Genomic DNA, 20,871 nt, shown 5'->3' with positions numbered 1-20,871 from the left:
CATAACACAGTATGCATATAAACACACACATAATGAAAACGAGTTTCACAAAACAATACTAAGATGCCTAGTAATGATTTCTTTCACTCTATTTTTTAATTTTTTCAAAATACTGTCCAAGACACCCTTAAACTATCTTAAAACCCACAAATCACCAGTTTGAAAAACACCAGTGTATGCCATGAATAAACCTGATTTATGTTAAGTCTAAGGTCCATATTAAGTTTATACTTGGTTTGTATTTCCTATAAAGCACACTAAACATGTCTTTAGGGATTAATGTCATTTATAGCGGTTATAAGAACAAACTTACAGAGGGCATCTGCTTTTGAATTTATCTGTGAATAGAATCTTTCTTCACCAGAAACAGGGTATTAATAACCACTCTGTACACATCCTGGAATCCCAAGCAAGGGCCAGAGAGACAGACGGATGCAAAGACAGGGGTGATGCAAAGGAAAGGGCTAGCCTGACCTCACGGCTTATGTCAAGTACAAAGCCAGTGTGCTTTGGATGTGACATCCCCTGTTCATACTGGGGGCACTCCATCTCTAAACAATAGCACAGGACCTATACAGCCAAAAACTGTAAGCTGGCTCCCTGGCTGTGGTAGTAAGATTAATCCTAGAAGCTCAAGGCTAGAGGAATCACGAGGCATCCATAATTTATTAAAGCTTGGGAGAAGTTTCCTGCTCAGCTGCACAAGTGGGCCTTCATCACATCCAACGCATATCATCTTACCATCTCTTCAGGAGGGATAGATGCTGGGTCTCTCACTGCCTGAATACTCCTCAGAAACTAGACAGAAAAATAAATCAAGAAAAGCAGTTCTTACGCATTTGGCAAAGCAACCTTTTAAACCTATTTATAAAAGCCATGAGCAATAGAAACAGCAGCAATGAAACCTTTCCATCAATGTCACATATCCAATATGCAAATTTAAAATCTTCCTGATGGGCTGGGGATGTGGCTCAAGCGGTAGCGCGCTCGCCTGGCATGCATGCGGCCCGGGTTCAATCCTCAGCACCACATACCAACAAAGATGTTGTGTCCGCCGAGAACTAAAAAATAAATACTAAAAAAAAAAAAAAAAAAAAAAAAAAATTCTCTAAAATCTTCCTGATTAAAAAATGTAAACCAGTACTTGGCACGGAGCAATTCTTAGTGAACATAAAAGTCAGTCCCCTTTCTCTTCCTTCCAGCTGGTTCACACACACCCCATGCTGCTGAGAGGCATCTGTGCATCTGATTTCCTTATACAGAAATTAGAAATACTTCTTTCTCTTCCTGCATAGACATTAAGAAGTAAAAGGCTCTTCAGCTGTTGGTGACGGTGTGCACCTGTTAGTCCCGCTACTCAGGAAGCTGGGAAGAGCACTGCCTGAGTCCATAAGTTTGAGGGCAGACTGGGTAACACAGTAAGACCCCATTAAAAAAAAAAAAAAAAAAAAAAAAGGCTGTTCAGCACAGGATACATCGCTTATCAATCTTGTCTTTGTCACTAAATCAGGTGGAAGTCTTGTTGCACATGAAACTCTATAAGCTCTGGAAACAAAACTAACATCTATAGAATGAGCATATTCATTCACCTAATCAAAGAAGGGCTTTTATCCAATAAACATCATCTAAGGCACTAGGAATACAAAGGACAGCCACAAATTCCCTGCCCCCAACCCCATGCTCACAGCCTAGAAGGTACATCAGGAATTTCAGTAAGTGAAGCACAGGATTTTTGTAGGGTAGGACAACGCCCGGAGGAAGGATTCACAGAGAGGAGACTCAAGAGAGATCTTGGATGAGCTGGCACTTTTCAGGGAGTTCAGGGGAAGAAAGGCAGCCTGGTATCAGAATGGCAGAACAAGCAAGAAGAGAGTGAGGCGAATAGCCAGTGCAGGAGCCCGGCTTCGTGACAGAGTGCAAGCAGAGCAGGAGCACTCCAAGTGCTGCGTGGAGCTGAGGCGGGCTGGGAAGACTGTGGAGGGCCTGTGCACCACCCCAAGAAGCTCCTTCTGCGGGACGAACCCACAGGACCGTGTGCTGCCTGCCATGCTAACTACAGGAGGGAGACTTTAGAGAAGGCAGCCATCATCAAGAGGGATGATTCAGGTAGTACTGCATTTGACTGATCAAGAGTCCAGGAAGGTGCCCACCAGACTAGGACAAGCTGAGCACCAGACAGCACGCAGGAAAACACTGAAAGCTAGACCGAGCCACCGTGTCAGTAGGGGGATTGGGATGAGAGTGGTTTTCACTTTTTTTAGAGAGAGTAAGTCCATCAGAAACATGCAAATGGTGAAAAGAAGAAAGAAAATAGAAAAACAGTCCAGTTCTAAAAAGAACTGCAGGTGGATCTGTCCGACAAAACCACAGGCTATACCCCAGGAGCAGCAGCCCAGCCGCCAGGAGTTAAGATGCACAAGTCCCAACTCTAGTCGCTGGACACAGCATATGTTCAGGGAGCACCCCTGAATGCCTAACTTGAGACAGGCACTCAGCCAGGTGCAGGTAGAAAGGTAAGGTCAGAGGAGCTACCCTCAGGAGGCTCAGCTGCTGGGCAGAATCAGACACACAGAGGCAATTTCAACACGAAGCAGTGAATGGCATGATCAAAGGAAGTGCTGAACTGCAGCTCAGGAGCAGAAAGGCAGGCGGTTAATTACAACGTCTGAACAAAACCATTTCACCTCCCTCATTCTCAGGTTCCTCATCTATAACACGAGAAGAGTACATGACCCCTAGTGCTTCCTGGAGGGATAAAACCCTACAACTCCATGAACATGGGCATCCACAAAGTTCAAGTCTCCAGACCAGCATGGCACTGACCCTGGGGGGCAGTGCCAGGGCAAGAGCACACAGAGGATGCCACCAGTGCTCAGGGGAAAGAGGCCTATCACCTGGCTTACCTCGGGAGTGGCCTGAGGAACTTTACACACAGTTTCCATTCCTCCTAGCTTCCAGTGCCCATCTTCACTCACAAACACAGATGATAAGCAGACATTGTTGTGTGTGAGGTGTCCCTGGAAAAAAAAGAACAGGAAGAAGACTGCCACTCCAACTTTGAAGAAGAAGTCTTTAAAAAAACTACTAGTTACCAAAAAAAGATTATGACAAGATCTTCCCACTTGTGGACTGATATCAGAAACTACCAAGGGAATGAGGTCAGAAGAAGCGGAGAGTGCCCAGGGGAGGCTCCTGGTCCCTCCCTGCCTGCTGAGCAGGAGAAGGAAGACACCCAGCCAGCGCAGGCCGGTCACACCCCACCTGGAAATAGGGACCCAGGTGTCCCTAACACGAATCCACCAGTCCTGTGGCCTAGCTCACTTGCACCAGTGCCTTTAAAGATAAAATTTATCTTTGCCCTCATAGGTTATTTTATTCATTTTCTGCTCTAAATTCTTTCTTACCTACATTCTATCATAAACCCAGATCCACTTCACCTGAAATCTTATCAGTAAGCATTAAAAAAATTCTGCCTGAAGAAGAAGAAAAGGGAATGAGAAGGACCAGCAGAAATGCCCCACAGACCACAGAAGAGTCGATTTTAAAACTATAAAAAATAGTTCAGTCAAATAAGAGGAAAGGAGAAAGTGAGAACAGGGTTTGAGTATTTAAGAATTTTCCCAACCAGAAATCATTTCAGTAGATGGAAGAGCTCTTTAAATTTTCTACCCATGAGATCAAATTTGTACATATTTTTATACAGAACACTCTAAAATATATATAAAGAAAAGTTTAGAATAGTATATATGGTATTTTCATTTGAGGAAAAATAAATAAGCATAAAGATATTTGCTTTATATGCCCAAAGAATATCTCTGCAATAATACACAAATCACCATAGTAGCTTCTGGAGAGAATTCGCTGAAGGACTGGAGAGGGACTCTCCCTACAGGCAGTCACTATCAGCACACCTTGTTCCAATAAAGATGTTCCTCCCCAGAGAAGCTTAACAATGTTAGTTATCATATGAACTTGTAAACATGCTTTTAAGACGTTATATATCCCACATAATATTTGGAGAGTCTGTCTTCCATATAGAAAAAAAATGAAAACATGCATTGAAATGAGTCATATGCAAATGTCTCTAACCTAAGACTGGTGTTTTTTCATTAAGGAGAACTGCTGAAGATCTGAATGTGTCAGAATGGAAACATCATTAAGGAATTATAGCTCCAGGGCTGGGAAGATGGTTCAATGAGAGCACTTGCCCAGCATGTATGAGATGAAAACAAACAAACAAGAAATAGTAGCTCCATAAAGTTGTCAAGACATAGATCAGAAGTAAACATAGGAACCATAATAATAGTAAATGTTGCCACAGGCCAGGTAGCCTGGCTACTCCAGTATTCAGAGGCTGTCTCTCAACTGGTCCCACCCAAGTGGGATAGGATGTGTTTAAACTCTGCCTCTAAGAAATGGTCATTTCTTCAAAATTTAAAATTGCACAAAATTCCTAAAAACAAATAGGAATTGTGGTCTACAGCAACACTAATATTAACTTTTTGTTTTAACAAGCATCAACTGAGCCAGGCATGGTGGCACACACCTCAAATCCCAGCAACTAAAGAGGCTGAGGCAGGAGGGCTGAAGGTTCAAGGCCAGCCTCAGCAACTTAGCAAGACCTGTTTCAAAATCAAAAGGTCTGGGGATGTTCCTCGGTTTCAGAGCACCCCTGAGTTCAATCCCTGGTACCAATGAAAACAAAACACAACCAGGAACCAGCTGAGGCTGTTTTCAGGTAAAAACTTGTCCAAAACTAGGGGGAGACCACGGTAACCTCAAAATAAAATTGTACCAATAACTGCCCAGGGACAGAATGTGCTGCCCATTGCACAGACCACCTGGAGCGTCTCCATCTTGCCCTTTCAACGTGTTCTCTGTCTTACAACTTCCACATATACCATGCTTCACAGCACTACCACACACTCATCCCCTAGGCTCCATCAGAGCCCCTGAGCTGGACTGAACAGGTCACTTACTCTGTCGTGAAGGAAGATGAGAGCCAGCAGAATGTCATAGATCCCAGAACAAATCTCTGCAGAAGACAGCCTTTCCAAGACCACCTCCAGAGGCTGCACTCTCTCAGTGACCAGATGAATGCCATCTGCTTCCACGGTACATGACAGGAATCTCAGCAGGCAGGGGTGACGCAGTGTCTTCAAGTGCTGTAAAACGTAAACAGAAGAGCTGATGGAGCTGAAGACTGGACCCAGAGCAGCCTCACACACACGCGGGAAGAGGGAAACCGCACACTCGCCCCTGCAGGTCTCCCCAGCTCCTACCCTTCCCCATAGTTCCACCAAGACAAGGGGGATCTCAGTCTGTTCTCATTCCATTCAACTTATCAACAGCTAAATCACCCCACAGACCTGCACTTCCCTTAGGGCAGTGCCCGCCCTCTGTGCCCAGCCTTCCCAGGAAGTACCGCGACACATTCCCAACACACTGCGGAACCCTCACAAGGCAACAGAGGGGCGAAAAGCCTTGAGGACAATGTGTGTGGGACTGGGAGCTCTGGCTCTTCTTGCCACTGTGCAGCAGAGGCAGGCATCCCCTGAAGGTGGCGTGACAGAGGTGACAAAGGCTCCGCCAGCAAAGTCCCGCCATCCTTCTGGCCAGAAGAATCACAGAGAGGAATCCTGCAGGCTGGAGTGCCAGGGGGCTATCCCTGAACAAGAGGCACAGAACAGACCCGAGGTGGTGCAACAAAGTGCTGAGAAGAGAACTGAGGTCTGAACTTGCATTCCCAGGAAGGATGAGAGGGGCGTAGTTCAAAAACCCAAGGCCCAAACCTAAGGGGTTAACACCCTGCTGTATCAAATATACCTACATCCTCAGAGTGTCACAACAGAGCCAAGAGTCTATGAGGCATATTCAGGATGCAACCCAACATTTGTACCCAACATACAAAGGACTATGGAAATGCCATGAATTTTTAAGGGAATGAGTGTTAATGAGCCTGAAGATATTAACCAATCTGAAGAACAGAGAAAAAAAAAGTATCTTCTAAAAAATGATGAGAGCATCAGGAACAAAAAAGTCTAATGCAGATAATTTAATTTCCAAACGAGAGGAAAAATGAATTGGAACATTAAAAAAAATAGTGGCTGAAAACATAAATGTGGCCAGATACTTAATTTACAGAGTTAAGAAGTTCAGTGAAGACCATTCAGTCTCTTAAAAACATAAAAACCTCCTGAGCTCAAGTCTGCTGACCCCAGCTGGGCATGGTGGTGTACACCTGTATTCCTAGCAACTCCTGAGGCTAAGGCAAGAGGACCACAAGTTTGAGGCTAGCCTCAGCAACCTAATGTCTCAAAATAAAAAACAAGAGGAGGAGCTGGGAATGTGAGTCAGCGGTTAAATGCCCGAGTTCAATCCCCAGCACCTAAAAAAAAAGTTTGCAGACCTGCTACAGACCATTAACAAATGTGACTCTTTTACAAAACATTTTAATATTGTTCTCACTTTCTTATTTATCACCTATTTAATCCCCTTAAAATATTTAAAGTCTCTTTTAAATTTTTGATTTTTTTATTATACATAAAAGTGACTGCCATTTTTGTGTTCACACTCCTCACCAATAAATAATGTCAGTTAAGTACCTTATATATGTATACTAGTTTGTTGTTGCTGTTTACACTGGGGATTGAAGCCAAGGGCCCTTTGCCACATACCTAGTCCTTTTTGAGACAGGGTCTCTCTAAGCTGCTGAGGCTGTCTTGAGATCCTCCTGCCTCAGTCTCCCAAGTTTCTGGGATTGTAGGTATGTGCCAACATGCCTGGTCTACATACTATGTATTTTTTTTCATATTCTACATGAACTACACATACTGTAAAACACAAAACAGAAAGTACCAAAAGACTTAGCTATTCCCAGTGCTTTTTCTCCACAACTGCAATGTTGCACAATACCTCAAGCAGGAACCCCGTTTTGAGAAGTCCTCAGTATGAGATCCTCCCCTCCCTCACCTCTTTCCTTAGCAGAGACAGTAAACACACCTTCCTGACAAGCATAAGCCATTTCTGTGTCTGAACACAGGGGCTGGGTCAATTGAATCTGTAGGGTCTCTCCTTCTCTGGTTGGCCCTTTTACAGCCCCGTTGGGAAAATCCCTATGCACATTTTATGAGAATTACTTAATTAAAGAGTTCCACAGTCTAATATTCTCACCCCAGGTAATAACTTATCATTTATTTACAGCAAAACATAAGCTGCTGAAATGCTATGATATGACCTTCAAGCTCTGAGGTCTACCCTGTACTAGCCTCAGGTCACAGGGGGGAAATCTTAGAAGCCGGTCATTAGATTGGGAGGAGATGGAAAGGAGGATTTCACTGAGAGCATAACCTTCAATTTAACACTAGGTTTCATTTTCACAAATAAGTAGTTGATACTGAATGTTCTAAATACCTCCTTGAAAGGAGGAGAGCATCAGAGTCCATAACCCAGTCTTGCTACAATTTTTCTATCAGCTGGCTCAAACCTATTATAAACTTCTTCCACAGAGGAATCTTCTGAGCATGTTGGATTCTCTAATATTTTAATTTTCATTTTATTCATTTATTTTATCTGGGGGGTACTGGGGATTGAACCCAAGGGAACTCAACTACTGAGCTATATCCCTGTCTTTTTTATTTTCTGTTTTGAGCCAGGGTCTCACTAAGTTGCTGAGGCTGGCTTCGAATTTGAGAAGCTCATGCCTCAGCCTCCTGAGTTGCTGAGATTAGAGGTATATGAGCCATTGTGTGCATTTAAAACAATTCACACATATGCAAATAGAAGATAGTAGACATGCAGATGAGCCAAAATTGGTGCTAGCCAGTTGGTCAAATGAGTGTGCTTAGCTGAAGAGAACATCCTAAGAGTTATGTTTGGAGCTAGTTTGTATGTAAAATCACACACACATCTCACTTTTTTTTTTTTTTTTTTTGTACCAGGGATTGACCTGAGGGCGCTTAGCCACTGAGTCACATTCCCAGCCATTTTGATTTTTTTTTATTTTGAGGCAGGGTCTTACTAAGTTGCTGAGGCTGGCTTTGAACTTGTGATCCTCCTGCCTCAGCCTCTCCAGCCACTGGCGTGCACCACCATGCCCAGTCACCACATTTTCATTTTTTTTTTTAATACTTTTGTTTTATTTATTTGTTTTGGTGGTGCTGAGAATTGAACCCAGGGCCTCGCATGTGCAAGGTGAGTGCTCCACCACTGAGCCACAACCCCAGCCCCACATTTTCATTTTAAGAAATTTCAAGTAATTTTCAAACCAAACGTGAAATATTTCCTTTTTGGCTGCTCAAGATAAATTCTTCATTCAGTTTTGTCTTAGATCTCTGATCACTTTCTTTGATTTCAGGTCCCTTCTTTCGTTCTCCTTTTAGCATTCAGGATAGACTTGATAGACAATAGGAGCCGCCTGGTTCAGTGTTAACAGGGAATAGTTAATAAGTGGCCACCTGATTTTCACTTTTGCTTCTGCTAATTTTTTTTTTTTACCCTAAATACCCCAGAAAAATTCTTGCTCCAAAGTGAGTTCCTGCTTGTTTATAATAAAAGAAAAGAGGAAGAAATGACGCACTGCATGATTCTGAACAAGACACTTAGCAAGAACCTCATCTGTCATTGCCCTTGAATACAGTCAATATTCTGCAAAACCATGCAGATTCACAGGAAGGACCAGCAGCTAATCAAATCACAATGTTTCTTGGGTCAACCTTCTGCTGCTTCTAAGAACAAGGGGAACAGGCTGCACCTGGGGAGGGCAACTTGGTTATTTTCTCAGTGACCCCAATTGAGCAAATCAATGGCTCTTGTTTTGGTGGAGGTAACCTGTTGAATGTCTTGAATGAATGTGCCCCAAAGTTAGGACTCCAGTTGGATTTATTCCCTGTTCCAGGCGCTCACCTCTAAAGCACACAGCTGAGCAAGGTCACTTACTAATGGATACAACTCCCAACATCTGTGCTATCTGTACTTACCTATGTCCATCCATTCAGAGCTCCTCAGTGTGACAGTCTAGCCCTGAATATAAACTACTCCCGTTTTCAGGAATCAGTAAAGACCCAACCATCTAGGAAATTAATTCAAGCCTTAGAGGGTTAACTTTCTACTGTTGTTCTGCTCTTGATTTGTTACATCATTTTGAGAACTACATAAAGTTAACTGACTCAATGTTCTTATCTATAGCTTACATCTACCTTCACACTTTAAAACATGAAAAAAAATCTACACTTTCACACCGTTAAATAAATATAACGAAACAGCTAAGATGACTAAACTGGAGAGTAATAATCTTTCAGGAAAAAATACTATTCCTTCTTCCCTAAAGATGCACATCTGGGACAAAGATGTAGAGACAGTCTGTCTTTGTGTACCATGTCTGAAGGTTAGGTCATAAACTAGGAATAAAATTCAGGAAACAAAAAATGGATAAAGAATTAGTCTGGGTAGAAATGTGGATGACTATAAGCGTCAGAGGAGAAACAGCAAGAAAGTCAGGTCTGGGAAGCATGGTGGGAACCAGGATATGGCTAATTCTGTCTGATGGCTGCATCATACCTAAGGAACAGGCAAATACGTCTTAAGTTCTGAATGGACACTGAGCAGGAGCCCTGTGAGAACACCAGGATCTGATCATGAGAGGGGAAGAGATACCCTCTGTAACTGTTAACTACATGGCAAGTTGGTTTACAATGAATTGGACGTTGTAAATAGTGTAAGAAAGGCCTATAAGGGAAAGGGAAAGGGAGAGAGGGAACGTGTTGATATGAGGAAGAGTACACCTGCCCAACGGCAGACACAGCTGGTCACACCCACACAGTGCAGGCTCTCCAATACTTCAACAAACCCTTCCACTATGCAGCCGGAGCCCTTCAGTGTCTCCCAGAACACCAAATAATGTACTTGGATGACAGCTACATACTTATGCCCAGATATGTGATTCCTGTATGAAGACTGACGAGTTGTTTTTACAGCTTGTAATTACCACAAAGCCTTAACTAAGCACTTTGATTATAACAAACAACCGTAACCAAATTCTGACTGAGAATTTATCATTCTTAACAGGCTGTTAGAAATGAGTCATAATCACCAGTAAGCAAATCACACTATTAATGACAGCTGAGGAATTCAAAACCAAATGAGATCTTACGGGCCTAAATATTTTCATATTGGTTTGTGACCAGAGCTCTACTTGCATTTCAGTTACATACACCCACAAACACACAGTTATATATTTATCTATTTATAACAGTTGACTATCTGTATCATTTTTTGAATTTATAATAGTAAAGAAAGAACAATACTACCCAATAATATTTGCCAAGGAAAACACTATCTGCTTAAGAGTCATCAGAACTTTCAAAGGCAGGATGAAGAGCTCAAACACTGGTGAGAGTTGAGATAACTACACTGCTTCAAAATTTCAGATATTGAGGACATCGCATTCCTAAAACCTAATATACTGAATGTTATATATGTCTCAAGTACTGTGACCTAGTTTGTGGGTAATCAGAAATAGAATTCTGACAATGTAAATTCCTTATCACTTTGTTGCCATTTCAAATTTCCGTGATTCAAGTTTGAGTTTCAAAGCTACAGAATGGCTGACACATTATGAGTAGATCTTTGGTTTTTTCCCTTTAAAAATTTTATGATCTGGGGCTAGGGTTGAGGGTCAGTGGTAGCACACTTGCCTGGCATGTGTGAGGCACTGGTTAGATTCTCAGCATCGCATATAAATAAAGAAAATAAAGATCTATAGAAAACTAAAAAATATATATTTAAAAAAAATTGATGTTCTGGTTTACTTGACTTTCAGGGTACATATGCCGGATATGATTTTTAAAAATCATATAGTCTGGGGGCTGGGGATGTGGCTCAAGCGGTAGCGCGCTCGCCTGGCATGCGTGCGACCCGGGTTCGATCCTCACCACCACATACCAACAAAGATGTTGTGTCCGCAGAGAACTAAAAAATAAATATTAAAAATTCTCTCTCCCCCCCCCACTCTCTCTTTAAAAAAAAATCATATAGTCTGAAGGAAAAAACTAACAAATATTATAAATTATAAATTCTAGTATCTGACTGGATATGGTCAATTAAGCTATTTAAAAAAAATAAAAAACAGCTGGGTGCTGTGGCACACACCTGTAATCCCAGCAACTCAGGAGGCTGAGGCAGGAGGAGGGCAAGTTCGAGTCAAGCCTGGGCAAACTAGTGAGATCCTGTTCCAAAACAAAAAATAAAAAGGGCTGGGGATGTAGCTGAGTGACAGAGCACCCATGGGTTCAATTCCCAGTACTGGATTGGGGGACAGTGGAGGGGGGGGGGTAATCTTATTAGAAGAAAACACAAGAGGTATGTTAGACATTAACCAATTATTATCTTTTTAAATTGTCTCTTTTACAAAATTACAATCAAAAAATTATTAACAATTCTCAGATGGGATAGATAAAAGAGAAAAAAGTGGCTTTACCAAAAGGCAAAATTACCCAGCAAAAGAACTAGCTATACTTTTTTACCACATAATATTACAAGAAAATGTATTCTGGGCTAGGGGTGTAGCCCGGGGGTGGAGCACTTGCCTAGCCTGTGTGAGGCCCTGGGTTTAATCCCAGCATAGCATGCATGTGTGAATGAAGAAATGCACGAGTAAATGAGGGAATGAAAAGACTGTTACACATGTCTTTTTCCTAGGGAACTATCTTATAACTGTTCATTTCACACTTAACCTAAGACACAAAATCAAATAATTATTATGACCAATAAAATGCCAAAATTATATTACTAATACAACCTTTTATAACCATTAAAAAAATAAAAATCAGGGCTGGGGATGTGGCTCAAGCGGTAGTGCGCTCGCCTCACAAGCGTGCGGCCCGGGTTTGATCCTCAGCACCACATACAAACAAAGATGTTGTGTCTGCCGAGAACTAAAAAATAAATATTAAAAATTCTCTCTCTCTCTCACTCTCTCTTTAAAAAAAAAATAAAATAAAAATAATTTAAAGAGCTATATAAAATAGGTATCCATGTTTCACATCAATTGATATCAAAAAGTGACTCATGGTAACACAGATCATAATTCTTGCAGAGTAAAGATATTAAACTCAACTTGAAAGTACTCCTGACATATTAAACACTCAAGAATTAATTAAAGAATACCACTGTATTTTTTCTTTTATAAACTTCTAAAGATAAAATGAATGTCTGCCAAAGGGCAAGGAAATATCAACTAACACCTTTCTTTTCTCTAATTATGAAAGACTTGAGATTATTTTATTTCATTAAATGATATTCCAATCCAAGGTAGAATTGTTTCTTATATCTCTTTTTCTTGTTTTTTTGGTGGTACTGGAGATTGAACCCAGAGCCTTGTGCATGTGAGGCAAGTCCTCTACCACTGAGCTACAACCCCAGCCCTAGAACTGTTTCCTGTAAGACGTGAGGGCCCCTGACAGTGCTCAGACAGCATGCCAGTGCACTGGCCCCTCAGCCGGGAGCAGCTCTGACTAGGTATAAACAAGAACCTTCTTCCTAAGGAGGAAACTAAAGCCTCCAGAGTTAGCCACCTGTCCAAGGTCCCTCAGCAAGAACTAGAGCCAAGGGCCAACATTCTTTCTGTCCAACACACCAGTGTAAAACTCTTTCTGGGACATCACAATGTCTCAGGAAAAGAAAAACATGACAAAGTTCCTAAAATATTTTATTTTCAAGCTCTTCATCAACAAACTAATTAATATGACAATGCTTACAGCATTTTTGCTAAACTAGATTAATTCCCTCTTAGATAAGCCATGAAAAATCATTTTCTTTTCTCATTAAAAAAATTAGCTATGATGACAGAAACCACTGCAAGGACTATTATGAGGTTTGGGTTCAGTTATGGTATCTGTTGGAAATAAACCCACAAAATAAGGATAACTATGTTGATACAGACCATCAACGATATTATTCCTTATGCCTTACCTCCTTTGATCTCTATTAATTTCATTTTTAAAAAACAGAACACAAGATAGTAAAAAGCACTAACTATCAAGCCATCACCTATTAAGGTACCTTGGCAGCTTTATTAACTTTGTCTTCATTTTCTCTTTTATATACAAAAACTGAAGCAAATTTGCCATCTTGCAGCACAGCAGGATAAACAGCAAGTCCAGAGGGCAAAGTAAATGGTGGCTCTTTCAGCGTATAGCTCTTTAAAGCACTGTTCTCTGATCCCATCCCTTAGGCAGCAAGGCCGTTCTGCAGCTCCTCTTCAAAGCCAAAGGGATCTAAAAGAAGATAAAACAATGGCAAACATGAATTCTATCTGCAATGGGAGCAGAGCTGTTCAAGGTCTCCAGAAACAGCCAAACTGTTTCTGCAACCTTGTAACTAGTACATTTGACAACAGAAATGGTTAACTGCTCAGCAAGTTATCAACAATGCTTGTTAATGAACACCGAACAAATCCAGAGAAAATGTACATCACCTACCAGTTACGTGCAATTATCGTACTCACCCAAACCCCGAGTCATACAGGAACTTTCAGTTACTTAGGAAAGCAACCAAAAAATAAAACAAGGTAACTCATATTTCTAATCAACTTACAATCCTGCCTCACAAAGGAAATGTTGTAAAACTTGGTTATTCAAAAACAATAGAACTTCTGTATGTCTAATATGTAACTATAAAGGAAAACAAAATACAAAGCATTAACAGTATGTCATAGAAACAAGGAAAAGATTAAAAGAGCAGTAGAATAATGGGAAAGAAAACATAACTCATTGAAGAAACACAAATTACAATAAAGAAAAAGTACAGTCTTACAACTCTTTAAAGTTATGCTTAAAAAAAGGAGAAATGGCAAAATATATAATCACAAAAGCTAAAACACACACACATAAAATTCTTGAAAATGCAAACTGCTTCATCACAGAAAACAGGTAAGTGGTTGCCTAGAAAGGGGTCACAGAGGAACAAAGGTGTGTGAGGAAACTTGTGGGGGGTAGATATATTCAGTATTTTGATTATAACCATACCAAAGGGTGATTACAAATGTCAAAACTTAGAAAATCTTGTTATGTTCAGTCTCTTCTATATGATTATACTTCAATACAATTTCTTTAAAACACATACATACATACATGCATACACAAACACAAGAGACCTCCCAAATCTTCTATAATATGAACATGTCATTCTTTACAACAGAGATACAAATTCACAGAGTTGCAAGAGGTACCAGGAGTGCAGCAGGGATGGTGGAGCAGCAAAGGGCCTACTATGTGCGCACTGGCAACTACTGTGAGAAGTTGGCATTCTGAAGGCAATAGCTGTCACAAAGCTCAGCTCAACCACTTATGATGAGAAACTGAGAATCAGATATTTTGAGGGGAATTTCAATATTATTCAATGTTGCTCAAAAAAAAATTTTTTTTTAAACCTGTGTAGGCCAAACAACAAATGTCTGGAATATTTGTGAAATCAGTTTTTAGTTCTGGCTTTACCATAATACGAAAAAATTTAAAAATAAAAGAATTCTAATTCTAGTCATGTGGCAAGCAAATTGCTAGTTCTAAAGAGCAAAGCCAAAAATTCCACATAGATTGTAAATATTTCTGTTAAAAATCTATAATTTGGGGGAACATGTAAACCAAATAATGATTATACATAGACTCTACCTGGATTTTTTTTCTACCTTGCTGAGGTTCATCCAACAATTTCTAGGTTATCCATGTAATGCTCTCAACACATATCGACCACAGAACCTGAAGTACCTACAGACCTACATACACCATTATATAAGAATCACAGTAAGTACAAGGACTAAACCTATCTAAATTAAACATTCAAAATCCAAGCATATTTCTGAACGTCAGAACTAATTCTGCTTTGTAATAAATCCACTGTGTTCCTACCGACCTAACAACTTATCCTAAGAACAAGAAGTAAAAACAATGCTAAAAATGCCATACCTCAACCACAGGCGACAGTCACCTGTCTACAGGGATGACAGGTACTAGAGAGAAGTGAGATGAATTCTGCTATTACGGAAATGTGGGGGTGCTGCTCAGGTGTGACCACCTCCTGCAGAATAGGGAAGCTGAGCTGGACACTAGGTTCTTGCATCCTCCCCTTTTCTGGGCACAGTTAATGGGTCCAGTGGCAACTATGGGCCAAAGGGCAGTCAATTCATAGATGAGCCTTCTGTAGGACCCAGGCCTGAATGAAGAGATGAAGTGGTCAGATCACTATCTCCCCCAAGAACCTGAACTTAAAGAGAGCTTTCTATCTAAGAGTAGCATAGCTAAAGGTGAAGGATGCCATGAGGTGGGCTGGGACTGGGGCAAGCCAAGGCCACCTGAAAGCAGAAACTTGGCAAGGACAGAAGTAGTTGGTTGGCAGCAGGACTACAAAAACTGGGAGAAGAGCATGGTCATGTTTTAGGGGCACTTAGCATACTCCAGCTCAAGGCTACAGGACCCCAGTTTCAAGTTCACTTCCCTCACTGCCTAACTGATACCCTACAATCAGCTCCATTCCCTCAAGTAGCCCACGTGGGTCCGGGTTCTTTGAAACCAACTGCCATTTCATAAGAAGAAAACTCTACTTCCCTTTAAAATGCTGCCTGAAAAACTAATTAAACTAGAGGAAGGTTACAGAAGTGCCACTTTAAAACTGTTTATCTGAAGCGAACATAATTGCCTTCTCTCAGCCAAAAAATTTAGCTTTTCAACCTCAATACACAATAAAGGAAAAACTGAGAATAAGGAACTGCAAGTAAATCAATGTCCTCTTGGCAGAAAATCATGCTGTTTAATATTAGTCCCCAAAAGAGATAGGATGATTACCACGATTCAGGGCTTTACACTTCACTTATTAAACCTTGATTTAATACCATGAATACCACTATAATTGATTAAAATTATAAAAGTGTTAAAGAAGAGATTAAAACCAGCAATTTTTCATAGCCATGTGTTTTAGGTCCAAGACCCTAAGAAACACCACTTGCAAGTTAAAAGAGGGTGCACTAATTTCTCGAGGAACTTGAGAGAAAATCTGCCATTTTACTTTTCTGAAAGCATGGGTAATAATGACAAATACCATCAGTGTCAGATGGACAGTGTAGTAGTTAAAGCCTACATACAGTTCAAACCGACCACTGCTATCTGAGAATGGCTTGAAGAAGTAATTCTAACTCTTGAAACGACTTGTCCAAAGAAGCACAGCACAGGTACTACTACTATAAATACCTTTAAAAATAATTCAGCTAAAATCAACTTACTGAAAGTAAGATAAATAACACATAGATTCCCAAAATGATTTTTTTCTTGTTTGCAGGAAAAACACAAAATACTGCCTGTTAGCTTTGAGATTAAAAGACATGAGAAGGTAGATATTTTGCAAAATTTGTCATCTCCACTCTCTGCGCTAAAAGGTGGGGTCTCCGGTCTGACTTGCCCATCCGTCATCTTCCCAGTGAAGCCCTGCGTGCCCGTCTTCCTCCTCTGGCTGGCTGGGGCGGCACTCAGGTTTCCGGATGGCCACCTGTGGATCAGGGAAGCCCTCCTCCAGGTCACTGGGCAGCTCCTACACCCCACCAAGAAACCGGCTTCCTCCGGGGAACATTTCTCTCCAGGTCCTTCCCAGCAACTAACCGAGGTTATCCAGGTCCCAGAGGCCGGAGCTTAAAGGTGGCAATGGCAAGGGCTCGCAGCGAGCGCCCGGGCGCGCCGCACCGCCTGGCACCGCGGCCCCCGCCTCCGGGCCGGCCTCGCCGGACCTGTTGCAGGCGCGCTCCCGGCACTCACACGCCATGAGCGCCCAGTTCGGGGGGCCCAGGGCCAGTCTCGGCCGGAGCGCCCAGGCGGGCCTCACACCCGCGGGACGCGGCTCCGGAGACCGGCGGCGCCACCTCCTCACCTCGGGAAGCCTCGACTCCGCCCCAGCACGGAGCCGCTGCCGCCGCCCGCCCGGGCTCGGTCCGGCCTGCCCTCCGCGCCGCGCCCCGGCGACGGCAGCCCCACCCGGCCAGGCTCCCGCTTACCCGCGGAGGGCGGCGGGGAGGAGGCGCCGGGCCCCGGCTCCGACCCTTCGCTGCTGCTGACACCAACCGCCCTCGCTCCCCGTGCGGCCGCGGGCCCCACGCCACAACCTTCCGGGGTCGGGTCTCTCGGACACCACAGAGACGGGCCCGGAAACGGCCCGAATGCCAGCCTTCGCCCCCCCCGACGCCACCACTGAGGCGAACGAACCCGGAACCGAGGTAGAGCGCCGCACAGGTGCCTCTCAGGCCGCTGCCATCTTGAGTGTGGGCGCCAGGACGGTCCTACGTTTCCATCACGGCCCTCCGCAGCTAAGCCGCAGCTAAGTTGGTTATATCACGTGGAGATATCACCTCTATCACGTTTTGGATTGAATGGGCGTTTGTCTTGGTTGAAAATTTTGGTTTCTTAACCGTCCACTTTTAATTTCTTTTCCGCCCGCACCCAAAATGGCCACCGGTGGCCTCCAACAGACCCAGTAGCGAGGGGCGGGGCGGAGAAAAGGAGCGTGGAGCGGGGCGGGAACCTTCGGAAGGCGACGCCCCGCCCCGCGCCACCGATGGGCTGCGCTACGCGGGCCAATCGCTTTCGCGGACCGCGCGGAGGCTGTCAGAGGTCCCGGGACCGGCAGATCGGAGACTGAGAGACCAGGGTCGCAGGGTTTCGGGAAGGAGACCCGAGAGAAGCGGTAGTGCTGTTCCTGACCTTGGCGGTGCCTGCCTCGGGTGTTAGGAGAACGAAGGGGGCTTACGTAGTGGTTGTGAAACTGCGTGGCACCCACTTGGCCACTGAACGTCTTCACGGTGCCCAGCGGCGGTCGGCGCGGCTACGGCTCGGCGGCCCGGCCCGAGTGTAGGACTTTCACGTCCCCGCTGGCCGGTAGCAGTAGCTGGAAAGATTTGCGATGGATAAGAAAGGACTGCATGGTGTCTTCAGGTCAAAGGAAACAAATAGCGAATTCTGTCCCCGGTCCAGAAGTAACCGTAAATAAGCACAGGGCTGGGGTGTGGCTCCGTGGCAGAGCTTGCCTAGCACTTGGGAGGCACAGAGTTCGATCCTCAGCACCACATCCAAATAAATAAATAAAATGAAGATATTGTATTCATCTATGACTAAAGAAAGTTTTTTTAAAAATTAAATATATATTAAATAAGTATTTATGAGGAGATGAGCACAAACAAGTAATCCACCCCATGAGCTTGATGAAGTCCAGACTGTATTAAGAGCACTGTCCTCTGGAAGGAGAAGGTAAGCTACATAATTTTTAAATGTTATAGTAGCAACTGTAAAAACAGTAGAAAGAATGAAAATGATTTTGATATTATATTTCAAGTCAAGGTAGCAAAAAGATTGTTACTTAAACATACTCAATGTAAACTTTATTTCTGTCCTGGGTTTAGAACCCAGGTCCTCCAGAGTGCAAGACCTCTCTGCCACTGAGTTACACCCCCAGCCCAACATCAATAATTATTAATGAGATGTTTATTCAAGGTAAAACAGACTGAATTGGGGGCCCCCCTCTGAATTAAGAGAACTTCTTCCTATGAAGACGGAAAGCCAAAAGGCTGACCCCACCCTGTGGCCAAGAAGCTGGGAGCAGAGCGTTCCTCTGGCCTAACACAGGTTAACTAAATCCCACCAGGTACATCCCTTATCTTTCAACTCACTTCACTGCTGCCCCTCCCTTCTCCCCTGCCTCTTCTCCTTTAAAGTTCTGCTCACCTTTAGGGATTTTTGAAGATGGAATGTTTGAAACGGTTGTTTCTTCTATCTTCTTTCAAAGCAGGCTTTGAATAAAACCAATGTTCCTATCAACTTGACCCCTGTTTCTGGAGCAGTGAGCACTACAGTCTACTCTCTTTCCCTGCAGGGTGTCATTAGAGCCACTTAGTAACAATAGGTTGTTGGTACTGTCTTCAAACTGAAATGTAATTTTTTGCAACCTGAACTAGCCACATTGTAATGCTCTTAGTCACACATGGCTAGGGAATACAGTATTGAGTGCAGCTATAGACAGTATGACCACCATCTTGCACCAGAATGTTGAGAAACAAAAATACAGTGTGGGATCCTTCTACATTATAGTCAAAAGGAGCAATTGCAAAACAGAAACCCTCCAGATAAGTGGTAAAGCCAGGACCATTAGGGCCAAGCCTCAGGAAGCCTCTTTAAGTATTCTGGGCTCCTTAAATTTTTACACCTGGTTTATTCAAAAAAGTAGAGCAATCTCTAAAACATTTTGGACAATTCACCTATCTTGCATATATTTGAGCCCATCTCTAATTTTCATCATGATAAATAACAGGTTGTTTGTTATTTTGCCATTTTAAAAGTAAAAACTCTGAAACCATGATAATAACCAAAACATCTGGTGTCTGCAGAGATCAAGGTGGCTAAAGTATATGTGGCTCCATCTCTGGAATGTGTCCATTTGGTATGATGCTGGCTGACTACTCAGGAGGGTGGATTCCTAATAACAGTGCCCACTGCTCCTGGGGTGTAGTTCTGTGAGCTAACCCACATAGAATAGTACACCATCTATGCAGAAGTAACTTAGGCTGTCCATCAGAAGTATCCTGTGAAAGGCACGTTGTAAGCATCCATAATCAAATCCCATGAACCCCCATCAGGGCAGAGCTAGAGTATATAGCTACTCCCAGAGAAAGACCTAATAAAAGCCAAATTATAGAACATACATGGTATAGGGTTACCAGCTCCAACGTCCATCCCACTCTCCTCCCACTTCTCCACTGTTCACCTTCACTGTTCATAGGGGTTAAGAAACCAAAATGATCTCTTTCTGAGCCTCCTTTGCAGTGGGGTGGTCACAAGTCTGGCTGGTGATACAAGGTTAAGAAGGACTTAGGCTCTTTGCTTTTGCCTGCAGATATCCGACCAGTGGCTGAGCACTGGATTAAAGACTTGCGTCCCTGCCTCCATTTTGCATGCATCTTCTTTTCTCCAGAGTCACCTTGGATTCCAGGAACAAGGACTGATAGGATAAGCCTCTTGTGATTACCCCCAGGCAACAGCAACTTTCTCATCCTGAACAAGGCCTGCCTCACCTGATCCTGAGATCACCAGGGACAGACCACACCTGACCAAGGCCACCTGCATTGGAAGCTGTGACAGCCTTAGCTGTGCAAACCGGGACCCTTGCCCTCATTCCCCTTTCTATAAACCTCAAAGTCGCTGTCAGTCCCTGGAGGACAGGACTGAGAGCCTCTTGTCTTTCAGTTGCAATCTATAGGATTAAAGTACCTTCATGCTTGTCACCATTATGTTTCCTGTTTGCTTTTTGAGGCTAGTGGCCCAGCTGATTTACTGCATCCTTGGAGTCAGGCCTCTGGCCTAGGACTCCAGTAACAATGGCAGCATCCATTAGGTTTAGGGCAGTGCACTAGGGAAAGCTTTGCCTTCGTGATAAAGGAAGGGAATGTGGGTGACATGATGGCAGCTACCCAAGCACCATGGGACAATAAGCAAACAAGATAAGGAGGTGCAGGTGAGGGACAGGAGGAGTGGGATTCTCTTGATGCATATCATACTGTCCCGAGAGAGTTCATCATTATATTTTTCTTCATTTTGAGGGGAAGTCGAAATAAGTCCCATCACCAACACATGATCCTTCTGCAGCAGCAGAGCTCCTGTTATGCTCGAATTCGGGACCCCCAAAAGACCACTAGAGACCAAGATCGATGTAAGCAGCAAAGAGGTGTTTATTGTGAGCTAGCTGGGTCCTCCACGTGCACACAGCAACTGGTGGTGCTGAGAGGCCTCAAGCCCAGGGTTTGCAGCAGTTTTATACACTCTTTGGGGAAGGCAGGGACTTCACATACAT

At 43.2% G+C, this 20,871-nt stretch overlaps 1 protein-coding gene and 1 long non-coding RNA gene across 8 annotated transcripts in view; one reads left to right on the top strand and one right to left on the bottom strand.

Moving 5' to 3' along the window:
- The window catches only part of SCYL3 (SCY1 like pseudokinase 3), a 32,699-nt gene extending 15,353 nt beyond the window's left edge, over positions 1 to 17,346 (bottom strand). For 2 of the 6 annotated variants that reach the window (XM_081299715.1, XM_081299719.1), the window contains exons 1-5: positions 17,033 to 17,187; positions 13,060 to 13,274; positions 4,980 to 5,165; positions 2,904 to 3,017; positions 742 to 798 (exon numbers count right to left, since the gene is read on the bottom strand). In XM_081299715.1, coding sequence (XP_081155841.1) covers positions 742 to 798; positions 2,904 to 3,017; positions 4,980 to 5,165; positions 13,060 to 13,224 — 522 coding nt within the window. In that variant the 5' untranslated portion in view covers positions 13,225 to 13,274; positions 17,033 to 17,187. The other 4 variants (XM_081299717.1, XM_081299716.1, XM_081299718.1 and 1 more) reach the window with 4 other exon arrangements.
- Positions 17,347 to 18,137: 791 nt separating this feature from the next.
- LOC308652035 lies at positions 18,138 to 20,308 on the top strand. 2 transcript variants are annotated; one of them, XR_014022717.1, is made up of 2 exons: positions 18,138 to 18,278; positions 19,918 to 20,308. It is a non-coding gene; the product is annotated as an uncharacterized lncRNA (long non-coding RNA). The 2 variants fall into 2 exon arrangements; XR_014022718.1 differs by having other exon boundaries at positions 18,139 to 18,278; positions 19,996 to 20,308.
- Positions 20,309 to 20,871: the final 563 nt, after the last annotated feature.

Source organism: Spermophilus citellus (genome assembly GCF_964194105.1).
Source record: "Spermophilus citellus genome assembly, chromosome: 6".
NCBI classification, from domain to species: Eukaryota; Metazoa; Chordata; class Mammalia; order Rodentia; family Sciuridae; genus Spermophilus; species Spermophilus citellus.
Note: the sequence above shows the minus strand (reverse complement) of the source record. Positions and strands in the feature narration are given on the sequence as shown.